General features: G+C 36.8%; 1 protein-coding gene across 3 annotated transcripts in view; it reads left to right on the top strand.

Moving 5' to 3' along the window:
* LRP2 (LDL receptor related protein 2) overlaps positions 1 to 18,364 on the top strand; it is a 113,874-nt gene that overhangs the window by 88,273 nt on the left and 7,237 nt on the right. For 2 of the 3 annotated variants that reach the window (XM_027911527.1, XM_027911525.1), the window contains exons 58-73: positions 234 to 353; positions 891 to 1,007; positions 1,266 to 1,382; positions 2,737 to 2,874; positions 3,594 to 3,716; positions 4,636 to 4,764; positions 6,744 to 6,875; positions 7,517 to 7,648; positions 9,304 to 9,447; positions 10,208 to 10,373; positions 12,303 to 12,431; positions 13,112 to 13,332; positions 13,745 to 13,924; positions 15,521 to 15,640; positions 17,539 to 17,629; positions 18,202 to 18,269. In XM_027911527.1, coding sequence (XP_027767328.1) covers positions 234 to 353; positions 891 to 1,007; positions 1,266 to 1,382; positions 2,737 to 2,874; positions 3,594 to 3,716; positions 4,636 to 4,764; positions 6,744 to 6,875; positions 7,517 to 7,648; positions 9,304 to 9,447; positions 10,208 to 10,373; positions 12,303 to 12,431; positions 13,112 to 13,332; positions 13,745 to 13,924; positions 15,521 to 15,640; positions 17,539 to 17,629; positions 18,202 to 18,269 — 2,127 coding nt within the window. The remainder of the gene's footprint in view (positions 1 to 233; positions 354 to 890; positions 1,008 to 1,265; positions 1,383 to 2,736; positions 2,875 to 3,593; positions 3,717 to 4,635; positions 4,765 to 6,743; positions 6,876 to 7,516; positions 7,649 to 9,303; positions 9,448 to 10,207; positions 10,374 to 12,302; positions 12,432 to 13,111; positions 13,333 to 13,744; positions 13,925 to 15,520; positions 15,641 to 17,538; positions 17,630 to 18,201; positions 18,270 to 18,364) is intronic. The other variant, XM_027911526.1, reaches the window with a different exon arrangement.

Genomic DNA, 18,364 nt, shown 5'->3' with positions numbered 1-18,364 from the left:
TGTAACACACCATGATGTCAAGATGCCCTCCTTTGACAGTACTGAGTTTCTCTTTGTGCTTCCGTCTCAGTTTGATGTAGTTATTTCAGCTGTTTTTTAATCACTTCCCTATTACTTGGCGCAGTTTGTGGTGCAAAGATCTCTATCTACTTCAGTAATCATCTATGCATTCCATCTTATCCAAAGACTATGCTAATGTGTGCTGTTTTGTTGGCAAACTGTCTACATTACAGAGGAGATGACTTGCAATCCCGTTGGAGATTTCCGTTGTGACAATCATCGATGTATTCCACTGCGCTGGAAGTGTGATGGAGATAATGACTGTGGAGATAACTCTGATGAGCACAACTGCAGTGAGTTCTTTTTTGGCTGTGATGACACAGTCTTGCTTTTGACTTAACTATCCTTCTGTTTCTGATGAGAATAAGGCAGACAGCTCATAACTGCAACCATTCTGTTGTTTTATACTGTAGCCTGTCTTTTATTTGCTGAAATACCACACTGATATCACAAAGATGCATCCTGGTTACATAAAATCACTGATAAATCCAGTCATCACAATAACACAAATTCCTGTTTTCCACTAAGAAGTGACATTTGAATTCTGTCCTGTGTGCAAATCTAGTACTATATAGTTTCTTAAACAATGACAATGAATTTTTTTTTCTGATTTGTATTAAAAACTCCTTTATAATTCTGTGATGAAAAAAAGTCCACAATGAATTTCCTTTCTTCTAAGTCAAGGGGGACATGTGTAACATCATTTAGTTTTAAGCATTTTACCTCATCATCTGCCCACATTACATCTGTCTGGTTTAGTGAGACAGGTGTGGATGTTTAACTCTGCATCTGGGAAACTTTTCATATTTGTACATTCATTTTAAATGAAGGTCCTCGCGAATGCACAGAAAGTGAATACCGGTGTGACAATCTGCGCTGCATCCCTTCCCGGTGGATCTGTGACCACGATGATGACTGTGAAGACAATTCAGATGAACGTGACTGTGGTGTGTACTCTCTTACAAATTCACACTCCTGTTTCTAATGTGATAAATTATTCTGCCAAATAATCTTTTATGGGAAGCATCTTTAACGAAGTGACATTCACCAAGTCACTTTAGTCATTCTGCCAAAAGTAGAGGATACTACACTTTTAATGGGCTGGGGTTTTGCACCATTTTTTTAGAATGTTGTTTTCAAAAAGTAATAGTTTATCTGGATTTGAACAAGAAGACATTTCAAAAATTCCTTCTGAATCTTTTCAGAGCTGAGGACCTGCCATCCAGGTTATTTCCAGTGTGATAGTGGACACTGTGTTGCAGAACGCTTCAGATGTGATGGAAATGCAGACTGCCTTGATTTCTCTGATGAAGCAACTTGTCGTGAGTTTCAAACTTTGCAATTGGTGCTCATTGCGCTCACTTCCAAAAAAGATTTGCACTTTTGTCTGTCTTTAAGGTAGATGACTCCTTAGAGGTATAAAATTATGCAGCACTCAGTGATGTCAGTAGAAATTCAGGAGAAGTATAATATTTTGAATCAGCTTTTTGATATAATAATAGGTTGCCCTCTCTTATACTGGTTGTAAACACAATCCTAATGGTAGGAAATGAATGTGTTTACAAGGTCCAGGAGATCGGATTAAAATTTTTGACCATCCCATGGACACTGCAAGATCCAAACTGTTTCAGTTGTACCAAATTCTAACAAGTTTATGTGATGAGATTTTTCTTTATAATACCCAAATACCTTTAAAATTTCCCAAAGCACCAGTGAATGCAAGGAAATAAAATACTTTTCCATTTTCCTTCTGTGTATTAATCTAGTGTAAAAAAATATCTGTAGCTTGCATGGAGCTCCGGAGCTCCGTCTCTTTACCCAGAAAGTACTGTTAGCAGTTGGAATGAAAATATCACCTCTGTCCTCTATCTGCATTGACTGACATCAGCTTTTTAGGTGATCCTGAAGTATTGGTTCTGACTTATATATTCACGTGATTGTAGGCTTCAGTACTTGAGAGAACTTTTTTATGTTGGTATCAGGGCACTTCTGTACATCTTTACATTTTAACAGCGGTGCTTCAAGTAAGAAGGGGCATCTGCACACCACTGTCTGTATTTTTCTGATGGTAACCACATCCTGGAATGTACATCACAACAGTTGTCTTTCAGAACCTGAGTTACACAACATTTGGCTGTTCTTAAAGGGAGGAGAAAGTGTATGAGAAGCCCTTGAAAGAGCAAGGGTGTGGTTTATTTATATAGGTTGGTAGAAACATATTTTTTTCTTTAGTTCAGTTTCTTTCACAGTTTTATAGAATCTGGCTGGGTTTTTTTACTATACTAACATAAGTCCTTTTGGAATTGGACATCTTAGGTACTTCTTCAATCATTCACATTTTGTGCAGTGATGTTAGTTAGCTTTATTACTGAACTAGATTTGTCAGCAACAAATTCAAGTAGCATTTGCCAAGTTAAAATATATTTTCAAAAGCTTCTGTAACTTATGTTTTCTTGCTATTTATTCGAACCTAAATTAATTACATTATGGTTACCAAGAAGTCCTCAGTCCTTGCAGTCTGCTGTTGCTGCACATCTTTGCAGTGCCTCCTATGATATTTCCTATTATGGAGAGAAGGGTTTTTAAAAATAACATAGGATTGGGCTGAATATTTTTCAGGAATACATAAAATTTTTATTGTAAATGAAAATGCCATAATAATTTTCCTTTCTTCAGCAACACGGTATCCTAATGGTACGTACTGTCCGCCCATGCTGTTTGAATGTAAGAACCACGTCTGTATCCAGCCATACTGGAAATGTGATGGTGATAATGACTGTGGAGATGACTCTGATGAAGAACTTCACCTTTGCTGTAAGAGAGAGAAATTATATTAAAATGAACTAAATCTACATACAATAGACAGAAAATTAGAAAATGTTTTAATTATTCAGTATGAGAATTTTGCTTCATGTGCCAGTTCACTTCATCCTCCAACAGTGTGTTTCTCACTGCTTTGCAGATGTTTGTATATGTGATTATAAAAGTAGGGAGAAGCATAGCAAAAAGATAAGGACGCTATTTCACATTTTGAAGTTAGATACCTAAAATAAGAACACCAGTTTGAAACTAAATGTTAGTTCAGATGATGTGTATTCTCAAAGGTGGTGAGCTTTTAAAGCTATTGGTATTGTCACAATGTCTTTGTAAGTATGACAGAGGAGTCCTGACTTCAGCTCTAACAATTAGGTGTTAGAGGGGCTACTCGAACAGTTTTTGTCAGTTGTGCACTATATAGTCACTAATGGCATGTTGGATTTTCAGTCAGTGTACTTCATGAACAAATCTAGAAACTTCAGTGTTATATGCAGTAGTAAATATTCCTTTGGCCAAAGATGATGTACTGTCTTCTGACAAAGAAATGAGTAAAGTCCTAACATACAGTCACCAAAATGTGCAGAAAATATTCTTTTGGGTCTGAGTGCCTTCTCACCTTTTGAAATATACAAAACATGTAACTATTACCAGATAAAAGTGATTGGAATAACTTGTGTCTCGATGGCATCAAGTATTGACTTGACCTCTGATTTCAGTGGATATTGCTTGTGAATCTCCATTCCGCTTCCGATGTGAAAACAATCGCTGTATATACAGTCATGAGCTGTGCAACCAGGAGGATGACTGTGGAGATGGAAGTGACGAGAAAGAGGAACACTGTATGTTTACACAAAATCAATTATCAAATTCAGTAATTGTGATGTGATTAATATTTAATACCAAAGAAATGTCAAAATTAGACATAAATTACGAAAGCAAGAGTATGAAATAATCTGAACTATGGTTATTGGTACTATGTATTTATAGCTCTCTGTACAAGTAGCAAAAATCAGCAAACATTTGTCTGAAAAGTAAAGATCGTTATTTTCACAACAATATTGTATTTTAATATGAGTAGCAGCCAAATTTTATCATCTTACTTTGAACTCAAAATGAGAAAGAAGAAAGCGTCTGGCTGTATCACAAAATTAGGATGAGATGGATAAAATAAAGGAATGGCTACTTCTGAATTTGTGGCACTGTTATGCACATATTAACAGTGTTGATATTTAGGTCCACACCCTGTAGAAGCTCTGTTAATAGTCAATAGGTTTTTGTCCTCAGATATCTTATGTAGTTCTCACTGACTATGTTGATTTTTACATTATCAAATTTAATTATATTCTTGGTTGGTTAGTGATATTATTTCCTGGCTTTATTGTACAAAATTCTAGAAGTTAATAGATTACTAATATCTCAATAATCTCTTGAAGTCTGCAGTAGATGTATGAAGTATATCACTAAAGGATATTAATAAGTTTGCATTATTAAAAATAAAGTTTAATCAATTATTAACGACGAATTTCCTTCTGTCTTTTTAATAAAATAGTGGGACTTCTTTCAGTTCAAGAATGTGACTGGAAGTCAGGAGGTTTATGTCCTCGTCATGGTTTTAGCTTTATTACAGACTTCCAAAGTCACTCTAATCATTGTTTTACCAGATTTTATTAGCTTCCCCATTAGCAATGTGGAATAGTGCTGTCTCTTGGTACTTTGTAGCTAAAACTGTGACAGCGAAGTTTTTCTTCTTGACTGTAGGTAGAGAACCGACACCAAGACCATGTACAACTGAAGAATTCAAGTGCAGTAATGGGAATTGCATTCCTCTGCATTATGTCTGTGACAATTATGATGACTGTGGAGACCATTTTGATGAAACGGGCTGCAGTAAGTAATATCAGTAGAATACAAAATTACAATGCTATTGAAATAAAAATTTCTGACACTGATAACAATACAACTTTCTTCTTGAATAGCATACTAAGAAGGATTGCTTTTTAATTAGCCTGTGGGAATTATTTTATTTTTTTTAATTAACCTGTGCTAGGATTACCCAATTAGACATGATAATATTTTCCAATTTTATTCTTTTTCTGTTTTCATTCTTTCATTATTTTAATTCATTCTCTTTTAATTCTTTTTTTGTTTTCATTCTTTTGTACATGTCTGTACAAAAATATGTAGATGTGGCACTTAGGGATGTGGTTTAGTGGGGCTTAGCAGTATTATATTTATGGTACAACTTGACAATCTTAAAGGTCTTTTCTAACCTAAATGATTCTATGATTCTATGAAAATCAGTTCTCTGAACAGTCTTTTTTAGGCTTAGAGTATTTATGTATCACCAAGAAAAAAGGGTTTATCTTTTTTTTGATCTTGTTTTAAAAAGAATTGCATTACAGAGGCAAGAACATCCAGCTATTTCAATCGTAATTGCAATAGGCCAACCTGTGGAATTATTCATGGGCAGACTCTGAACTGGTATATGTTGCTGTAGCCCTGTTAAAAGTATACTGAGATGCTTCTATTTCCTTTTTAAAGACATGACCACAGAATTCTATAAGGACAGCCAGTCATTGGCCTGACTGCCTTTTCGAATCCCCTGTACAGCTTATATGGACTATGTATTTGCTAGCAGCCATTTAGATGCAAAAACTTTGACTTGAACTTTGAGGCAAGAGAGATTATTCCATGGAATCTGGAAACAAAAATCTCCTAACTTTTTATATCAACGTGCACAATGATAATATGAGCATGTACTTGCAATTTAAATTTGTCAGGCTGTGATGGCTTCAAGTGAAAGTGTGCCAAATGCTGCATGGGTGATTTGCAGTCCAGCAGACTTGCTGAACACAAATACCTTGGAAGCCTATAGTACAGTCCATTTGGAACCAGCTGGTTTTTCTCTTTCACTTACCATCCCAATGGTCTTTAGGTAATATAACCTAGTGCAAAGGAAAACTTGGGGAAAACATAAAAGTATAAATGCTATGCAACAGTGGGAAACAGATACCTTCTGGCAGTCAGCATTCTACTGTTTGGGGATGGATGTGACTGGAGGTCAGTTGGTAACACTCAGAGCCTTCCCAACATCAAATACCCACTTTAGAGAAAATAGAATATATGTGTGTATATGTATACAACTAATTTATGCTTCTACACATGTATGTGAAATTGAGCTGTTTAAACTTAATTTGGTCAGCAGTGGAATGTGAATGTATAAAGGAGATAATCAGCTTAAATGTAGTGGTTTTGCTGTACATCTATCTTTTCCTCATGATCTCTCAATGAACATATTATTTATCTTTTCTGCTTATATAACAGATACTCAAAGTATTGAGTAAAAATACGGAAGTATTTTGTGCATATATAGAGTATGTCAAGATCAATAGAATTTTATGTGTATTTTGGGAAGAGTGTAATTTTCATTATCTGTTACAGACTATCTATTATCCCTTTTTGGCTTTTCCATTATAGGCGTGTTTGAAAGGGCAGTGCATTCTGTGCAATGACCTGTGCTGACTTTAGGTTAGGAATGGCATGGATAAGAAATTCGGCAGTTGCTGCAGATTGGTGGTAATGGAGAATGTAATTTCTGTTATGGAAAGTGAGCTTTAATGGTTATGGCTCTTATCCTGACTCTGTTCACTGCTTCTTAGTTGACACCCCTCTTGAGCAATGGTTACCATTCTCTTCTAATTTCAGTTAGAAAAAAGGAAAGAAAACTAACTTTGTCTACTTGAAAACTATTTTCAATTACAGTAATAATAAAAATTGTTATACCTTCCCCATATCACTTCATTTTTTGGTTATAATTGCAAAATATGCTTTCTTTTTTCTTTTCATTTTTTTTTTTTTTTCCCCAGATCCTGGAACAGAGCGAACTTGTGCAGAAAATATCTGTGAACATAACTGTACCAACCTGAATGAAGGAGGCTTTATCTGTTCCTGTAGGCCAGGGTACAAGGCCAGTGAAACTAACCGAAACTCCTGTGATGGTATTTTCAATATTATAAATGTCTTCTCACTGATAAGTGTTCAGTGACCTGTCGCTTTGGGATTCTATTGTGACCACCTGTTTTTGCATCCTAATAGGATTTCTATGCATTTAGCAGATGCTTCCTAAAATGTTTTGCTGCTGAATTATGCTTTCTAACATGCAGGCCTCATTCAACAAAGAAGTAACTCTACAGTTCAGACTTGTTTTAAGCTTTTGGTGGCTGTAGATATATATTTTTGCTCTAGAGCATATAGGTTTTGTCATACCTTTGCAATCCAAGGGACAGAAACTTGATGGGGTTTAATCCAGATGCCTCTTAAACACCTTCAGGGATGCTGACTCCACAACCTCCCTGGGCAACCTGTTCCAATGCCTGACCACCCTAACAGTGAAAAAAATTCTTCTTATGTTTAATCTGAGTCTCTCCTGTCTCATCTTAAGGCCATTTATTCTCCTCTCTCAGTTTAAGGCCATTTACTCTGGTCCTCTCACTGCAGGCATGTAGAAGAGACCGGCCCCTACCCCACAATAACCTCCTCTCAGGTGGTTGTAGAGAGTGATGAGGCCCCCCCTGAGCATCCTCCAGGCTAAAAAATAAAGAAATCAAGCTCTAGGAATCTTTTCTATACTTGTGTCTAGATATCAATGAGTGTGAGATCTTTGGAACATGCACCCAGGACTGCAGGAATTCCAAAGGAAGCTACGAATGTTTCTGTGCAGATGGCTTCAGGTCTGTGGGTGATCAACAAGGGAAGCAATGCGCAGCTAATGGTATGTAAACTGATAGCAAGATTGATTGCTACCTATAAAGAGCAAGTGGAATATAGCAACTTAATGAGTATAATCCTCTCTTTTGTCAGAAGGGGATAATGAAAATCAATCTTTATTCTGTAAGATAGTAGCCTCTGTGTATTCCACCTATTGCATAATCAGAAAAAAAAGTGCTCATCTCTCCTTCCAATAGCAAACATTACAAATAATACCTTGATTTGGATACCTGCTTTCCTTTCTCCTGAAGTTTTCTGCAAACAAAAACCTGTTATCCTGTGGTTGTCATCAGAAAGAAATTAATGTTGCCTATTCCTGAAGTTTAGGTTTTCTCAACAAAATAATGCACCAGAAAAGGTTGCATTAAGCTGGTACAAAGCAAAGGCAGTTTGATGACAGGTTGGCATTCATTGTTCATGGACTGATGCACACAAATAGAAGGACTTTGGCCAATGGTTAACATCAGTCGTTGGCTTTTTGTCATACCTCAGTGCAATGACTGCAGTGTGTGGTAGTCCTTGAACAGGTAGAGTTGATTCAGAAAATAATAGTAATAGAATAGTAATAATAAAAATAAAGAGATGATAGGAAAAAAAGTGACAATATAGCAGTGTTATATAAACATAAACAATACTGTATTTAGAAAAGTATTTACACTTTAACAGCTTTAGAGATAAATGATAGAAATATGGTGTGCCTAGTCAAATAGTAAAATCTTCAGAACAGAATGCCTGTGACCAAACCTGCATTGCTACTGAAGGTTTTGAAACTTAAAAATTATTTGTAGTACAAAAAACGCTATGAGAAAACGATGTCTCCAGGTTTCCTAATTCAAAAAATTACTGCTGAGTATGAGGCTGGAAATGCAAAAGGGCATTTGCACCTGAGTTTCTGCCTGGCTGCCTCTTTATATGCCTGTTTCAGAAATCTAGTTCTTTGAAACCCTCCTTCATAGGATTTATTCAGGAAGCAGCTAGACACACAAGGTTTTCAAGGCTAAGTGATGGAAGATAATATGGTTGTAGCTGGTAACATAATAAAATTCGTTGTGCCTGAAGTTCTACATCTAGGTATGCCCAGAATGCTGGCACGCTTTACAGTACAAGCTCACAGCCCTCAGAAATGAGGACTTTGTGGGACGTTATTAGGGTAACTCCAGATGAAACTGTGGGCAGGAGAACATTCATCCGAATATGGAGACATTAAGATTTAAAGACTTTCAGGTAGAACTCTGACAGGTCATGTCTTAGGGTACTGGCAATTTATTTGTACTTTCAAAATTGTTTCCTGTACTTTGAGGGAGGAAAGTGGAACTGCGCAGTGTGTAATGGCAATCTATTTTTGAGATGTGAAGTGGTGATATGCCAACAGTGTAATGTTTAAGAATTTTTAAGGAATTATCCCTTAATGATTACCTCTGCACAAGATCTATGGTGAGAAGAATAATACTATCCTCACTGTTAAGCATTTCAATACTTTTAATAAATTTTGCAAAGCCAAGCAGTTTGAATAGCTCTGAAGCTTTGGAAGTGGCCTTGTGTTCCTCTTGCCCAGATAGGACTTGTGAAAATCCCAGTTTAGGCTTGACTAGAAGTGACTTTCTTCTGCTTCTTCTAAAATGAGAAATACATGAAAATAAATTTATGATCATTTCCCAGGTAATCCTCCATTGTTACTGCTGCCAGATAACGTGCGGATTCGAAGGTACAACATCTCATCAGAGCAGTACTCTGACTATATCGATAATCAGGAGCGCATCCAAGCTCTGGATTATGACTGGGACCCTGAAGGGATAGGCCTGAGTGAGTATGCTAGTACTCAACCATGCAGTGGTTGGTTTAAAAAGATGCATTTCTGCAGTGTAGGTGTTTAATTTACACTGAAAACCAAAATTAAGTTAGATTAACTGGCCAGATCTTGGTTGAATCTGCCCCTCCCCTCTACTCATTTTGCACTATCAGTGTGGTTTCCCTTATGTTTTGCTCTGGTTTTCCTCTCATTTCAGTGTGAGTTTAGCTATAGAATTGTGACTCTTTAGGATTATGCTGCACTAGAGGATTATTATAAATTAACCCCTTTCTTTTCCTTCACCTTTACAAGTTCTCAAAACTCACTCAAGTCTTGCCATAACTATTACTTATACTAAGCAGAAATGGCTAGTAGATCCCTGTATTAGCTTATATTTTTTGGCTCTTCTTCAGGTTCTCTTTTTTTTCCATTTTCCTAGGGCCACTTTCCTGGGCCATACTTGCTCCTGAGGGTTATGAGACTCTAAATTACTCTTGAAATCATATGTAAAGGCTTCAGAAGTAATATCCTCTACTCTTGAAAAATGTGATACGTAATATTTTTTGGTAATCAAGTCATCAAGATGACTTTAGATGTGCATCTTATGCTTGATGGATGGCTTAAAAATTGTCATACAAACACATTGTAATTTAAATGAACAAACGACTGTTATTCATAAATAATTGTGTCTGGTAACTTCACATAAGAGCCTCAGAAAGATCAGAATTTTCAACAAATATGGAATTAACTCGATATTTGTCATCTTTTTTGAAGGTATCGTGTACTTCAGTGTTCTGGGACAGGGTTCTGAGTTTGGAGCCATCAAACGTGCTTATCTGCCCACATTTGACAGCAGTAGGAACAATCCTACAAAGGAAGTTGACTTGAATCTCAAATACATAGTTAGTCCTGATGGGTTGGCTGTTGACTGGGTTGGAAGGTAAGTCGCTGAAAAGCTAGAAAAATGCTGTATTGGGTGTGTCAAGGATTTGATTGGGCAGTGCAAAATCCACTTTTTAATTTCTTATGAACTATCTTCGAAGATGTCTAGTCTGAAGGTAGTTCAGTAAGCTGTCCTTGCCCAGGCAGCAGGTTAATAGGTCAAATGCATGCAGCTGACTGCATCACACATTTTCTGAGGAAATTTGCATTACTCTACAACTGGCAGATCAGTTGTGCATCAGTAAACGATAATACATCAGCCTTCATGTCAGATGGATTCTTCTTCAATCACTTAGGTAAGCTCCAGGGAGCAAGTTTTTTCTGCTCTTGGAAGGGAAACCTCTCCAATCCACAGTGTAATTTGTCTTTTATTTTTGCTCCTTTCTTACCAATCTTGTACTACAGGAGCAACCTCAAAACAGAAACAGCTCTGAAGTTTAATGAATAGATGTGTTTCCTCAAAAAGTAGTTACATTTTTGTAATCGTGTTCTTATACAGAGTTTTTTCTCTATTTTATTGGCTGTGGCATTTTTTAGGCTAAAGCATGGTAATTTTTTAACTTAATAGAAATGATGAGATCACTTCTGTTTGCTACCTTGGAAAAGAGCTGGGAGAAAGTTAGGCATGACTTTTGGGAGTTTGATGTTGATGGCATCATTTATTTGCAACGTAACTTTTAAAGGATGTGCTGGACACGCATAGCTGAAGTTCTTTTGCTATGATGTTGAGAGGATCTGATGCTTGTAGATAGACACTGTGAAATGTAGTCTGCATAGCCTGTGATTCTGTTTGAAGCTGAATGGACAGAGGTTTAAGAGATGAGTTGATTTTCTGAATGCTGTTGCCAGATTTTTGATGTCCCTGGTACAAATCGCAATAGAGAAAAAGAAGTGAAAAACTCTGTCTTTTCTTCCAGCAGTTTTAAAACATGAGAAAGATATATTAAGGTCTAGGCTAGCCTTCAGAGTATTTTGCTGTTTGCTTCATGAACTGTAGGCCAGCTAGAAAACCAAATGTCTCTGAGGGCAAAAGGGAGTGTCTGAGTTTCCGTTCACAAATCTAAATGGTCATGAGAGCAAGGATAAAGGGTATCTATCACAAAGATCCCTGGTGAGCTAGCACCTTCAACATTCAAACATAGTGTTACACTGATTTCAGAACATGTTGAAACTTATTTTAAAAACCACATTTAATTGTCTGCACATATTCCCAAGCCAATTATTAGATAATGTATTCAGTCAGGAGACACTGTGTGATTAGTGAGTGCATAAGAATGAGTCTGTTTATTATCCAGGCTCAAAAAAAAAAAAAAAAAAAAAAAAAAAAAAAAAAAAAAAAAAAAAAAAAAAAAAAAAAAAAAAAAAAAGCCATGATGATAAAGATAAACAAAATTCAAGAAAGGTTAGACTGAGTGCCCTGTTTATTAGGATGAAAAGTATTTACATCTGATGTGGTAACAATTTATTCATTAGCATCTGTGTCATAAGACAAAAGCCTAGAGAGGAGCTATGAACTAATAAACTGAGCTGCTGCAAAAATTACATGGTAAATAAATTTTTACTGGTAATGAACCTCATTCTCGTGGAACGCAGAGTCTTTAAGTATGCTTATAAGCCACCAATACTGCTTAAAAGTAACAATGAAAGTTTTCAGTATCCCTTCAGTGAAGATTGTTTGACAGGCAACAGAGGCAGCTGCAGAAACTTTGTCAGAGGGCAAAACTAGTGAGCCAGCAGATTTCTTTTCCTAAACTCACCTATTTTTAGGGCCTGTATATTCCAAACTGAACAAGTTCAGATGTAATCAGTGCAGTTTCATTATATTAATTTTGCTTGGGTTATATTGTTTCTTCTTGAATTTTTTTTAATTCCTCTTCCAAGTGTAAACTATTTACTTTTGGAATGTTCTGTGTCTTACATAATTCAGACATCTTTACTGGACTGATGCAGGGACTAATCGCATAGAGGTGGCAAAATTAGATGGACGGTACAGAAAATGGCTTATTTTTACTCTACTGGATCAACCAGCAGCTATTGCTGTCAATCCAAAACGTGGGTAAGTACTACAGGACTTAACAGAATTATTTTCAAACCCCAAACCCCCTACAATGGTAAATTTTCCAGGAAAGACTAAGGGAATATTCTCTGGAATTTTCCTTCGATAATATTGCGAATTTTGCGTAGGAAAGTATTTTAAGATTAGATTTCACATGGATGCTTGAGTTGATGACAAGGCCAGGCAGTTAAAATAAAAATCTCTTTTCTACATTACTGTGTGCCCACAGTAATTTCTCTATTACTCTTGAAATAGGAAAATAGATGGGAATGTCTCTTTACCATCTCCAAACAACACAGACATAGGCTCCTTTGCAGGGGAAAGCAACGTAAATGCACTGGTACATTCAATAGCTGTGCTTGCTACAACTAGTACTATGGGATGGATTAGGAGATACTGTGATCTGTGCTTCTCTCAACTGGGGTAAAGCAGTATGGCCTCCTGAGGTCTCCTGCATGCTGCAGCTTTGTTGTGACTGATGGTTGTTCTTTTGGTATTTATCTTCTGTACTTAAAACAGCCTTGTTTGGTGAACTCTCTGTGACCTTCCCAAAAACATCTGCAAAACATAGGTTGCTGAACAGCTTTCTGTTCCACAACTGATCTTTTCCATGAAACTCCAAAGGGTAATCATAATCACCAAATTATGAACTGTATTAAATTCAGGCTCTGTCCTTTCAGGCTCATGTATTGGACTGACTGGGGAAGGCAGCCGAAGATTGAATGTGCCTGGATGGATGGACAACAAAGACAAACCCTGGTCTCTGAAGACCTTGGCTGGCCAACAGGTCTTTCTATTGATTATTTGAACAATGATAGGATCTACTGGAGTGATTCTAAAGAAAATATTATTGAATCCATGAGGCCTGATGGGACAGACAGAACCATTGTATTACATGGAGGTAAGAACTTACTATGCAATTAATATAATAGTAACCGAGATGTGTTCTAATAAGCACTTGGGCTTCACAAGTGGGGCTTGATTCGGGGAGCTTTTCAAAGAGTCCTGGTAGTGTTTTCTTCTTTGTAGAGGGATAAATGGCACACCAGGTTCGTGATGCCTGGTAACGACTGCCTGAGGGTAATTTACATGACCCAAATAGAAGACTGTGGAAAACTGGCTTCTTGCTTCTTTAAAGTATATAATTCAGCAGCTTGCAGGAACAGTGATATTAAGAGGTCAGGCACATAAGGATGTAAATATATAGCTGCAAATATCTTAAAATGAAATTATTAGATGATATATTTATGCTGAAGAAGAACAGCAAATTTCAGAAATTTGCTTGCTGAAAGTCTATTGTTTGTTCCTTTGAGAAGTAGGCAGTCCATACAGCCTTGATGTCTTTGAAGGCCATTTATATTGGATAGCTAAAGAACGAGGAGAAGTCTGGAAGAAAGATAAATTTGGAAATGGAGAAAAAGTGAAAGTGCTGACTGTGAATCCGTGGCTTACTCAAGTGCGCATCTATCACCAGCACAGATACAACCAGTCAGGTGGGTAATCAGGATCCCAGTGAGCCTTTCCTTGCTATGAGATTCAAGTTGGTATCAGTGCATTCAAAGAGCTTATTAACATTCTGATAATGTGTCAGTAGGTGATAATATTAGTTTCTGAAAACATAAAAATTAAATAGAGGCTGGCAAGTATTTTCTGCACATCCAAAATGAAATCAACAGTGGAACACCATACACTGCTCTTGCAAGTCTCTTAGTTCTAAGTTATGACCCTGTCCTTTCTCTTTTTCCTCTCCATCTTGGAGTTGTCATAGTGATATCAGTTACAATATGTATTTATCCTAGCAAAGTGCTAGCTGTTTAACACTGCCTCCAAGGGGGATATTCCAGCTATGATGTGTTGTGGGCAGAATGGAAGCTTCAGGCAAAGTTTATCAGGACACCCTCCCGCTGAGTCACAAGGCTCAGAAAGGATCCCCTTTCTTTCTAAACTCCTTCTCAGAAAGGACTCTAGGTGTGGCCGCTCCAATCCTTATCTCAGACTTGGCAATGGTTTATGTCTAAAGGATTATATAGGTATAATTGAGCCTTTATATGACTTCATCCTGCAGGATTTAGGATGGCAAACCAAATATGAATTAAATATTTATTTTAATTGATGATAATAGTGATAATGATTATAATAAAATACTTAAATCAGAATTATTACTATGCAGTATAGGTAGTCATAACTACTAGTATAGAACTAGTATAGAATAGTATATTTATTAAAATAATAATTTCAAAGCTTGATTAATAATTATAAAGCAAAGATTTATGTTGCTTACCCGTCCCAATTACCATGGATAAAACTCTTTTATTCAGCCTTGAGCAGTAACTTGGAAGGACCTCTCCACTCAAAGGAGGAATCTCCACACATACTCCTAGAAGGAGTACATTAGAAGACCCTGCTGTTAAAAATTGGAACTGGGTTTTTATAGCATAAAGTGATTGACTGTCAGTCATTTATTTCTAGGCTAACTATGCTAACTCAGCAGCCTTTAGATAAGTTATCAGTAACTTTTCAGTTCCTTTATCAGTAACTTTGCCAGATCCACACCATAGTTTTTCACAGCCTCAGAATGTTTAATTTTGGGATTTGTTGTGTCAGGTTAGTTTTAGCATTCTTCAGCACCAAAAGCAGTGTAAACCCTCTTCTCCATTGATCACTGGCAACTTTTGCAAAGTAAAGTTTGAGCTTTTTTACCCCTACTTAGGCAGGGTATCCTGCTATAACTTGTCCACAATAATCACAGAGGAGAATGTCCAGAGGAGCACCCATCATATCCCTCATTAAGGCATTCCAGCTTTCAGACTCAGAAAGCTCCCCGTTGCTTGGAAATGTTCAGTTTCTTCATGGTGCTACACTGGCTCCCAACAGCCATTGACTCTCCCTTAAGAACGTAAGAAAAGGCAGAGAGAAGGTTTTGGTACAAATGTGGTATTTAGGTCTCTGTTCTTTTAAAAATTGGATCCAGACTTGTTTAGAGTTTTGGTGTGTCTTGTTGATGAGATACACTCCTGACTATGCAATTGCCCTGTTTTACCTCTGGATTATGCTGTGTTGCTCTTCAAATGTCTTTATTACTTTTCCAGTGCCTAATCCTTGTAAAGACGTCTGCAGCCACCTCTGCTTGCTGAGACCAGGAGGGTACAGCTGCTCGTGTCCTCAGGGAACTCGGTTTGTAGAAGGCAGCAGCACAGAGTGTGATGCAGGTAGAATAATTTCTCAAACTGGATATGAAAGCAAAAGAAGCTTTTCTTTAGGAATGCACATGCATTACTGAATTAGAAATATGGAGGGATGAGCTAACTGATCTAATAGATACTGGTAAGTCAGGACATCTGGCTTTTATTCTCAGTCATCACTGATTTGTGGTCATCTTGAGCATTTCCTTTAATCTCTTTGCATGTCATTTGTAAAATGGATATAAGTATATTACTCCAACCAGACTAGACCCAGCTACAAAATCGGTCCTTGTTTTGAAATTCCAAAATTTTTCTTTTTTTTCTTTTTTCTTAAATGCACTGATTTCAGAACTAAGAATTCCCTACAAATTATCCTTAACAATTTTATTTACTATTTGGTAAAATGTATTGTTTAATCAGTATAATTGAATATAATAGAAACTTAAAAACAAAGCTTACAAAAAGAGTTTGGATAGAGATAACTTCTAGATAGTTATCATACTCTGGAAAGCCTTTCAAGAACTAGAATTTTGTGCTTGGTTGTTGCGATGCAGCAAAGCCCTCACAGCGCTTCTAGGAGCACCAATCAACTAGAACTGCTCAGCCTTTACTGAGAAGAAAGAGCATAACACTGAAGGATTTCTATTTCTCTCTAGCTGAGAGTCTGCATTCTTAGCTTACAGTGATGTGAGTGGTAGCCAGATGTCCTTGGACTTGTCCTTGCAACATCTTTATGATTTATAACATTATGCCTGGCATCTTTCCTATGGTTAATATTCTCTGAATTATATTCTTTTTGCACTGAAAGAGAAAATGTCATAACTTTTTACACTACCTTACCTCTAAATTACATTTTCCTAGTAATTGCTAATGCTTTTTCCTATTGCCACATGATGTGAGCTGCAGAAGGAGGAGCTAATTATATGTAATAATAAATGGAAGTATGCAATATGTGTTTAAATTAGGGATCAATAACACAAATTGCATTTGCTAATTGCTGTTTATTGCTCTTAGGATGCTGAATTTGATATTCTTTGCTGAAACTGATTTACATAAAATATGTAGGAATTAAGAAAACTGTGCCTGTGTACTGACCAAACATGGCTTTTCTATATACATTTGGTTTATTTGGCCCTTTCCTCATACTGCAGCTACTGAGAAACAGCCTGTAAAACCTCTGCATTTGCCTTTTTTGTACTCCATTTACTTTAAGGGAGTTTTATCTGTAAAGGAACTGTGCAGCAAGAGACTTCCTCTACCTCTGGCTGATAAAAATTTTGTGACACAAGTGGTATGATGTAACTTATCCGTGTAAGATTGGTTGCCAAAGTCCATCCTTAATTTATAGCCTATAATGATGGCTAAGATCCAGAGCTTTTCCTACATTAACTGCACTTTTCTGACAGCATATCCTGAGCCCTTACTGAAGGCTAATGTGGGGTTTTTTTCACTTGACTCATCATTAGAATAATGCTGCTCCTGTATGTGCATTTCCATTCCCTGCTTTTCCTCACAAGTAAATGCATTCCAGTGTGGCCTTCTCTGTGCAGCATCTGGCTGGCTGGCAGCAGATAAAGCCTTGCTGCTTTCTGAATGGAGAGGTTTGAGGGGTGGTGATAGACTGTATTGCACGAGCAAAATAAAGGGAGCAGACATACAGCTCTTGAGTCGACTATGCCTAATTTCCACTGAATCAGTTGTTATTTTCTGAGAACGAGTTTTACTTCAATTTCAATAAGCTGTTTTGGCAGAAAATATAGAGATAAGAGAAATAAACACATGTGCTATTAAAAATAAAAGTTCTGAAAAGTAGCCTGTGAGTTTGCATATGCAAGTTCTATAGAGAAAAATAAAATTATATATTGGTAGTACTTATATGGTTGAAGATGGATTGCTAATGCATGTGTGGCTTTTGAATTTTGCAGCTATTGAATCCCCTCCCACGATGCCACCAGCTTGCAGGTGCATGAATGGAGGAACCTGCTATATAGATGAAAGCAGTCTCCCAAAATGCAAGTAAGTCTGTATGTTGTTAGGGTAGTTCTGGGTCAGATTCTGCTGATTTAGTGTCACAAAACAATTAACTCTTTGAAATGTGTTGTACACACTTCGGAACATGTCATACATCTGCAGGAGCATGTTTATAACAACCACAGAAAAACACAATACATAAAAATATCAGTAAGTAAGTAATTTAAATGCATCAGTATGGGGAAAAAATCCCCAAGACACCAAATCCGAAAATCCAGCAAGGCAAACCACTGAAGATTCTACTAAAATGCTATACCAAAAAACTGTAACAATGGGTAAGTACTGCTCAGTAAATGTGGCTTGGAACAGCCAGCAGATGCCACCAATGCTCCACTGAAACCAAATCTTTTGACTTTAGTGCCTAGTTTTCTGACTTAGCACTTTTTATTTCCACTTTTAATTCTGTGAATATAGCAGACATATTGTATTTGCAGTCGGTGAAATATATAATTACTGATCATGGAGTTAAAATCTATGGCACGTAGAATATAATAATAAAGCTGATATCCTAAACTTGATAGAAGCTATTCAGTCAGTTGTCCTTCTTACATTTACAGATGTTCTTATGGATACACTGGGAATTACTGTGAAATAGGACTGTCAAAAGGAGTCCCTCCTGGAACAAGTAAGCTTCAAGTATATATTACACTTGATACTTAAGCTAAAGAGTGTATAATACCTCACCATGATTCCTGTTCAGGGTCAAGCTTCTAATTCTCT

This window comes from Empidonax traillii, unplaced genomic scaffold (genome assembly GCF_003031625.1).
Source record: "Empidonax traillii isolate 1590-97213 ecotype Southwest subspecies unplaced genomic scaffold, ASM303162v1 scaffold33:size3420811, whole genome shotgun sequence".
NCBI classification, from domain to species: domain Eukaryota; kingdom Metazoa; phylum Chordata; class Aves; order Passeriformes; family Tyrannidae; genus Empidonax; species Empidonax traillii.
The sequence above is the reverse complement of the archived record's forward strand: the minus strand, read 5'-3'. Positions and strand labels throughout refer to the sequence as shown.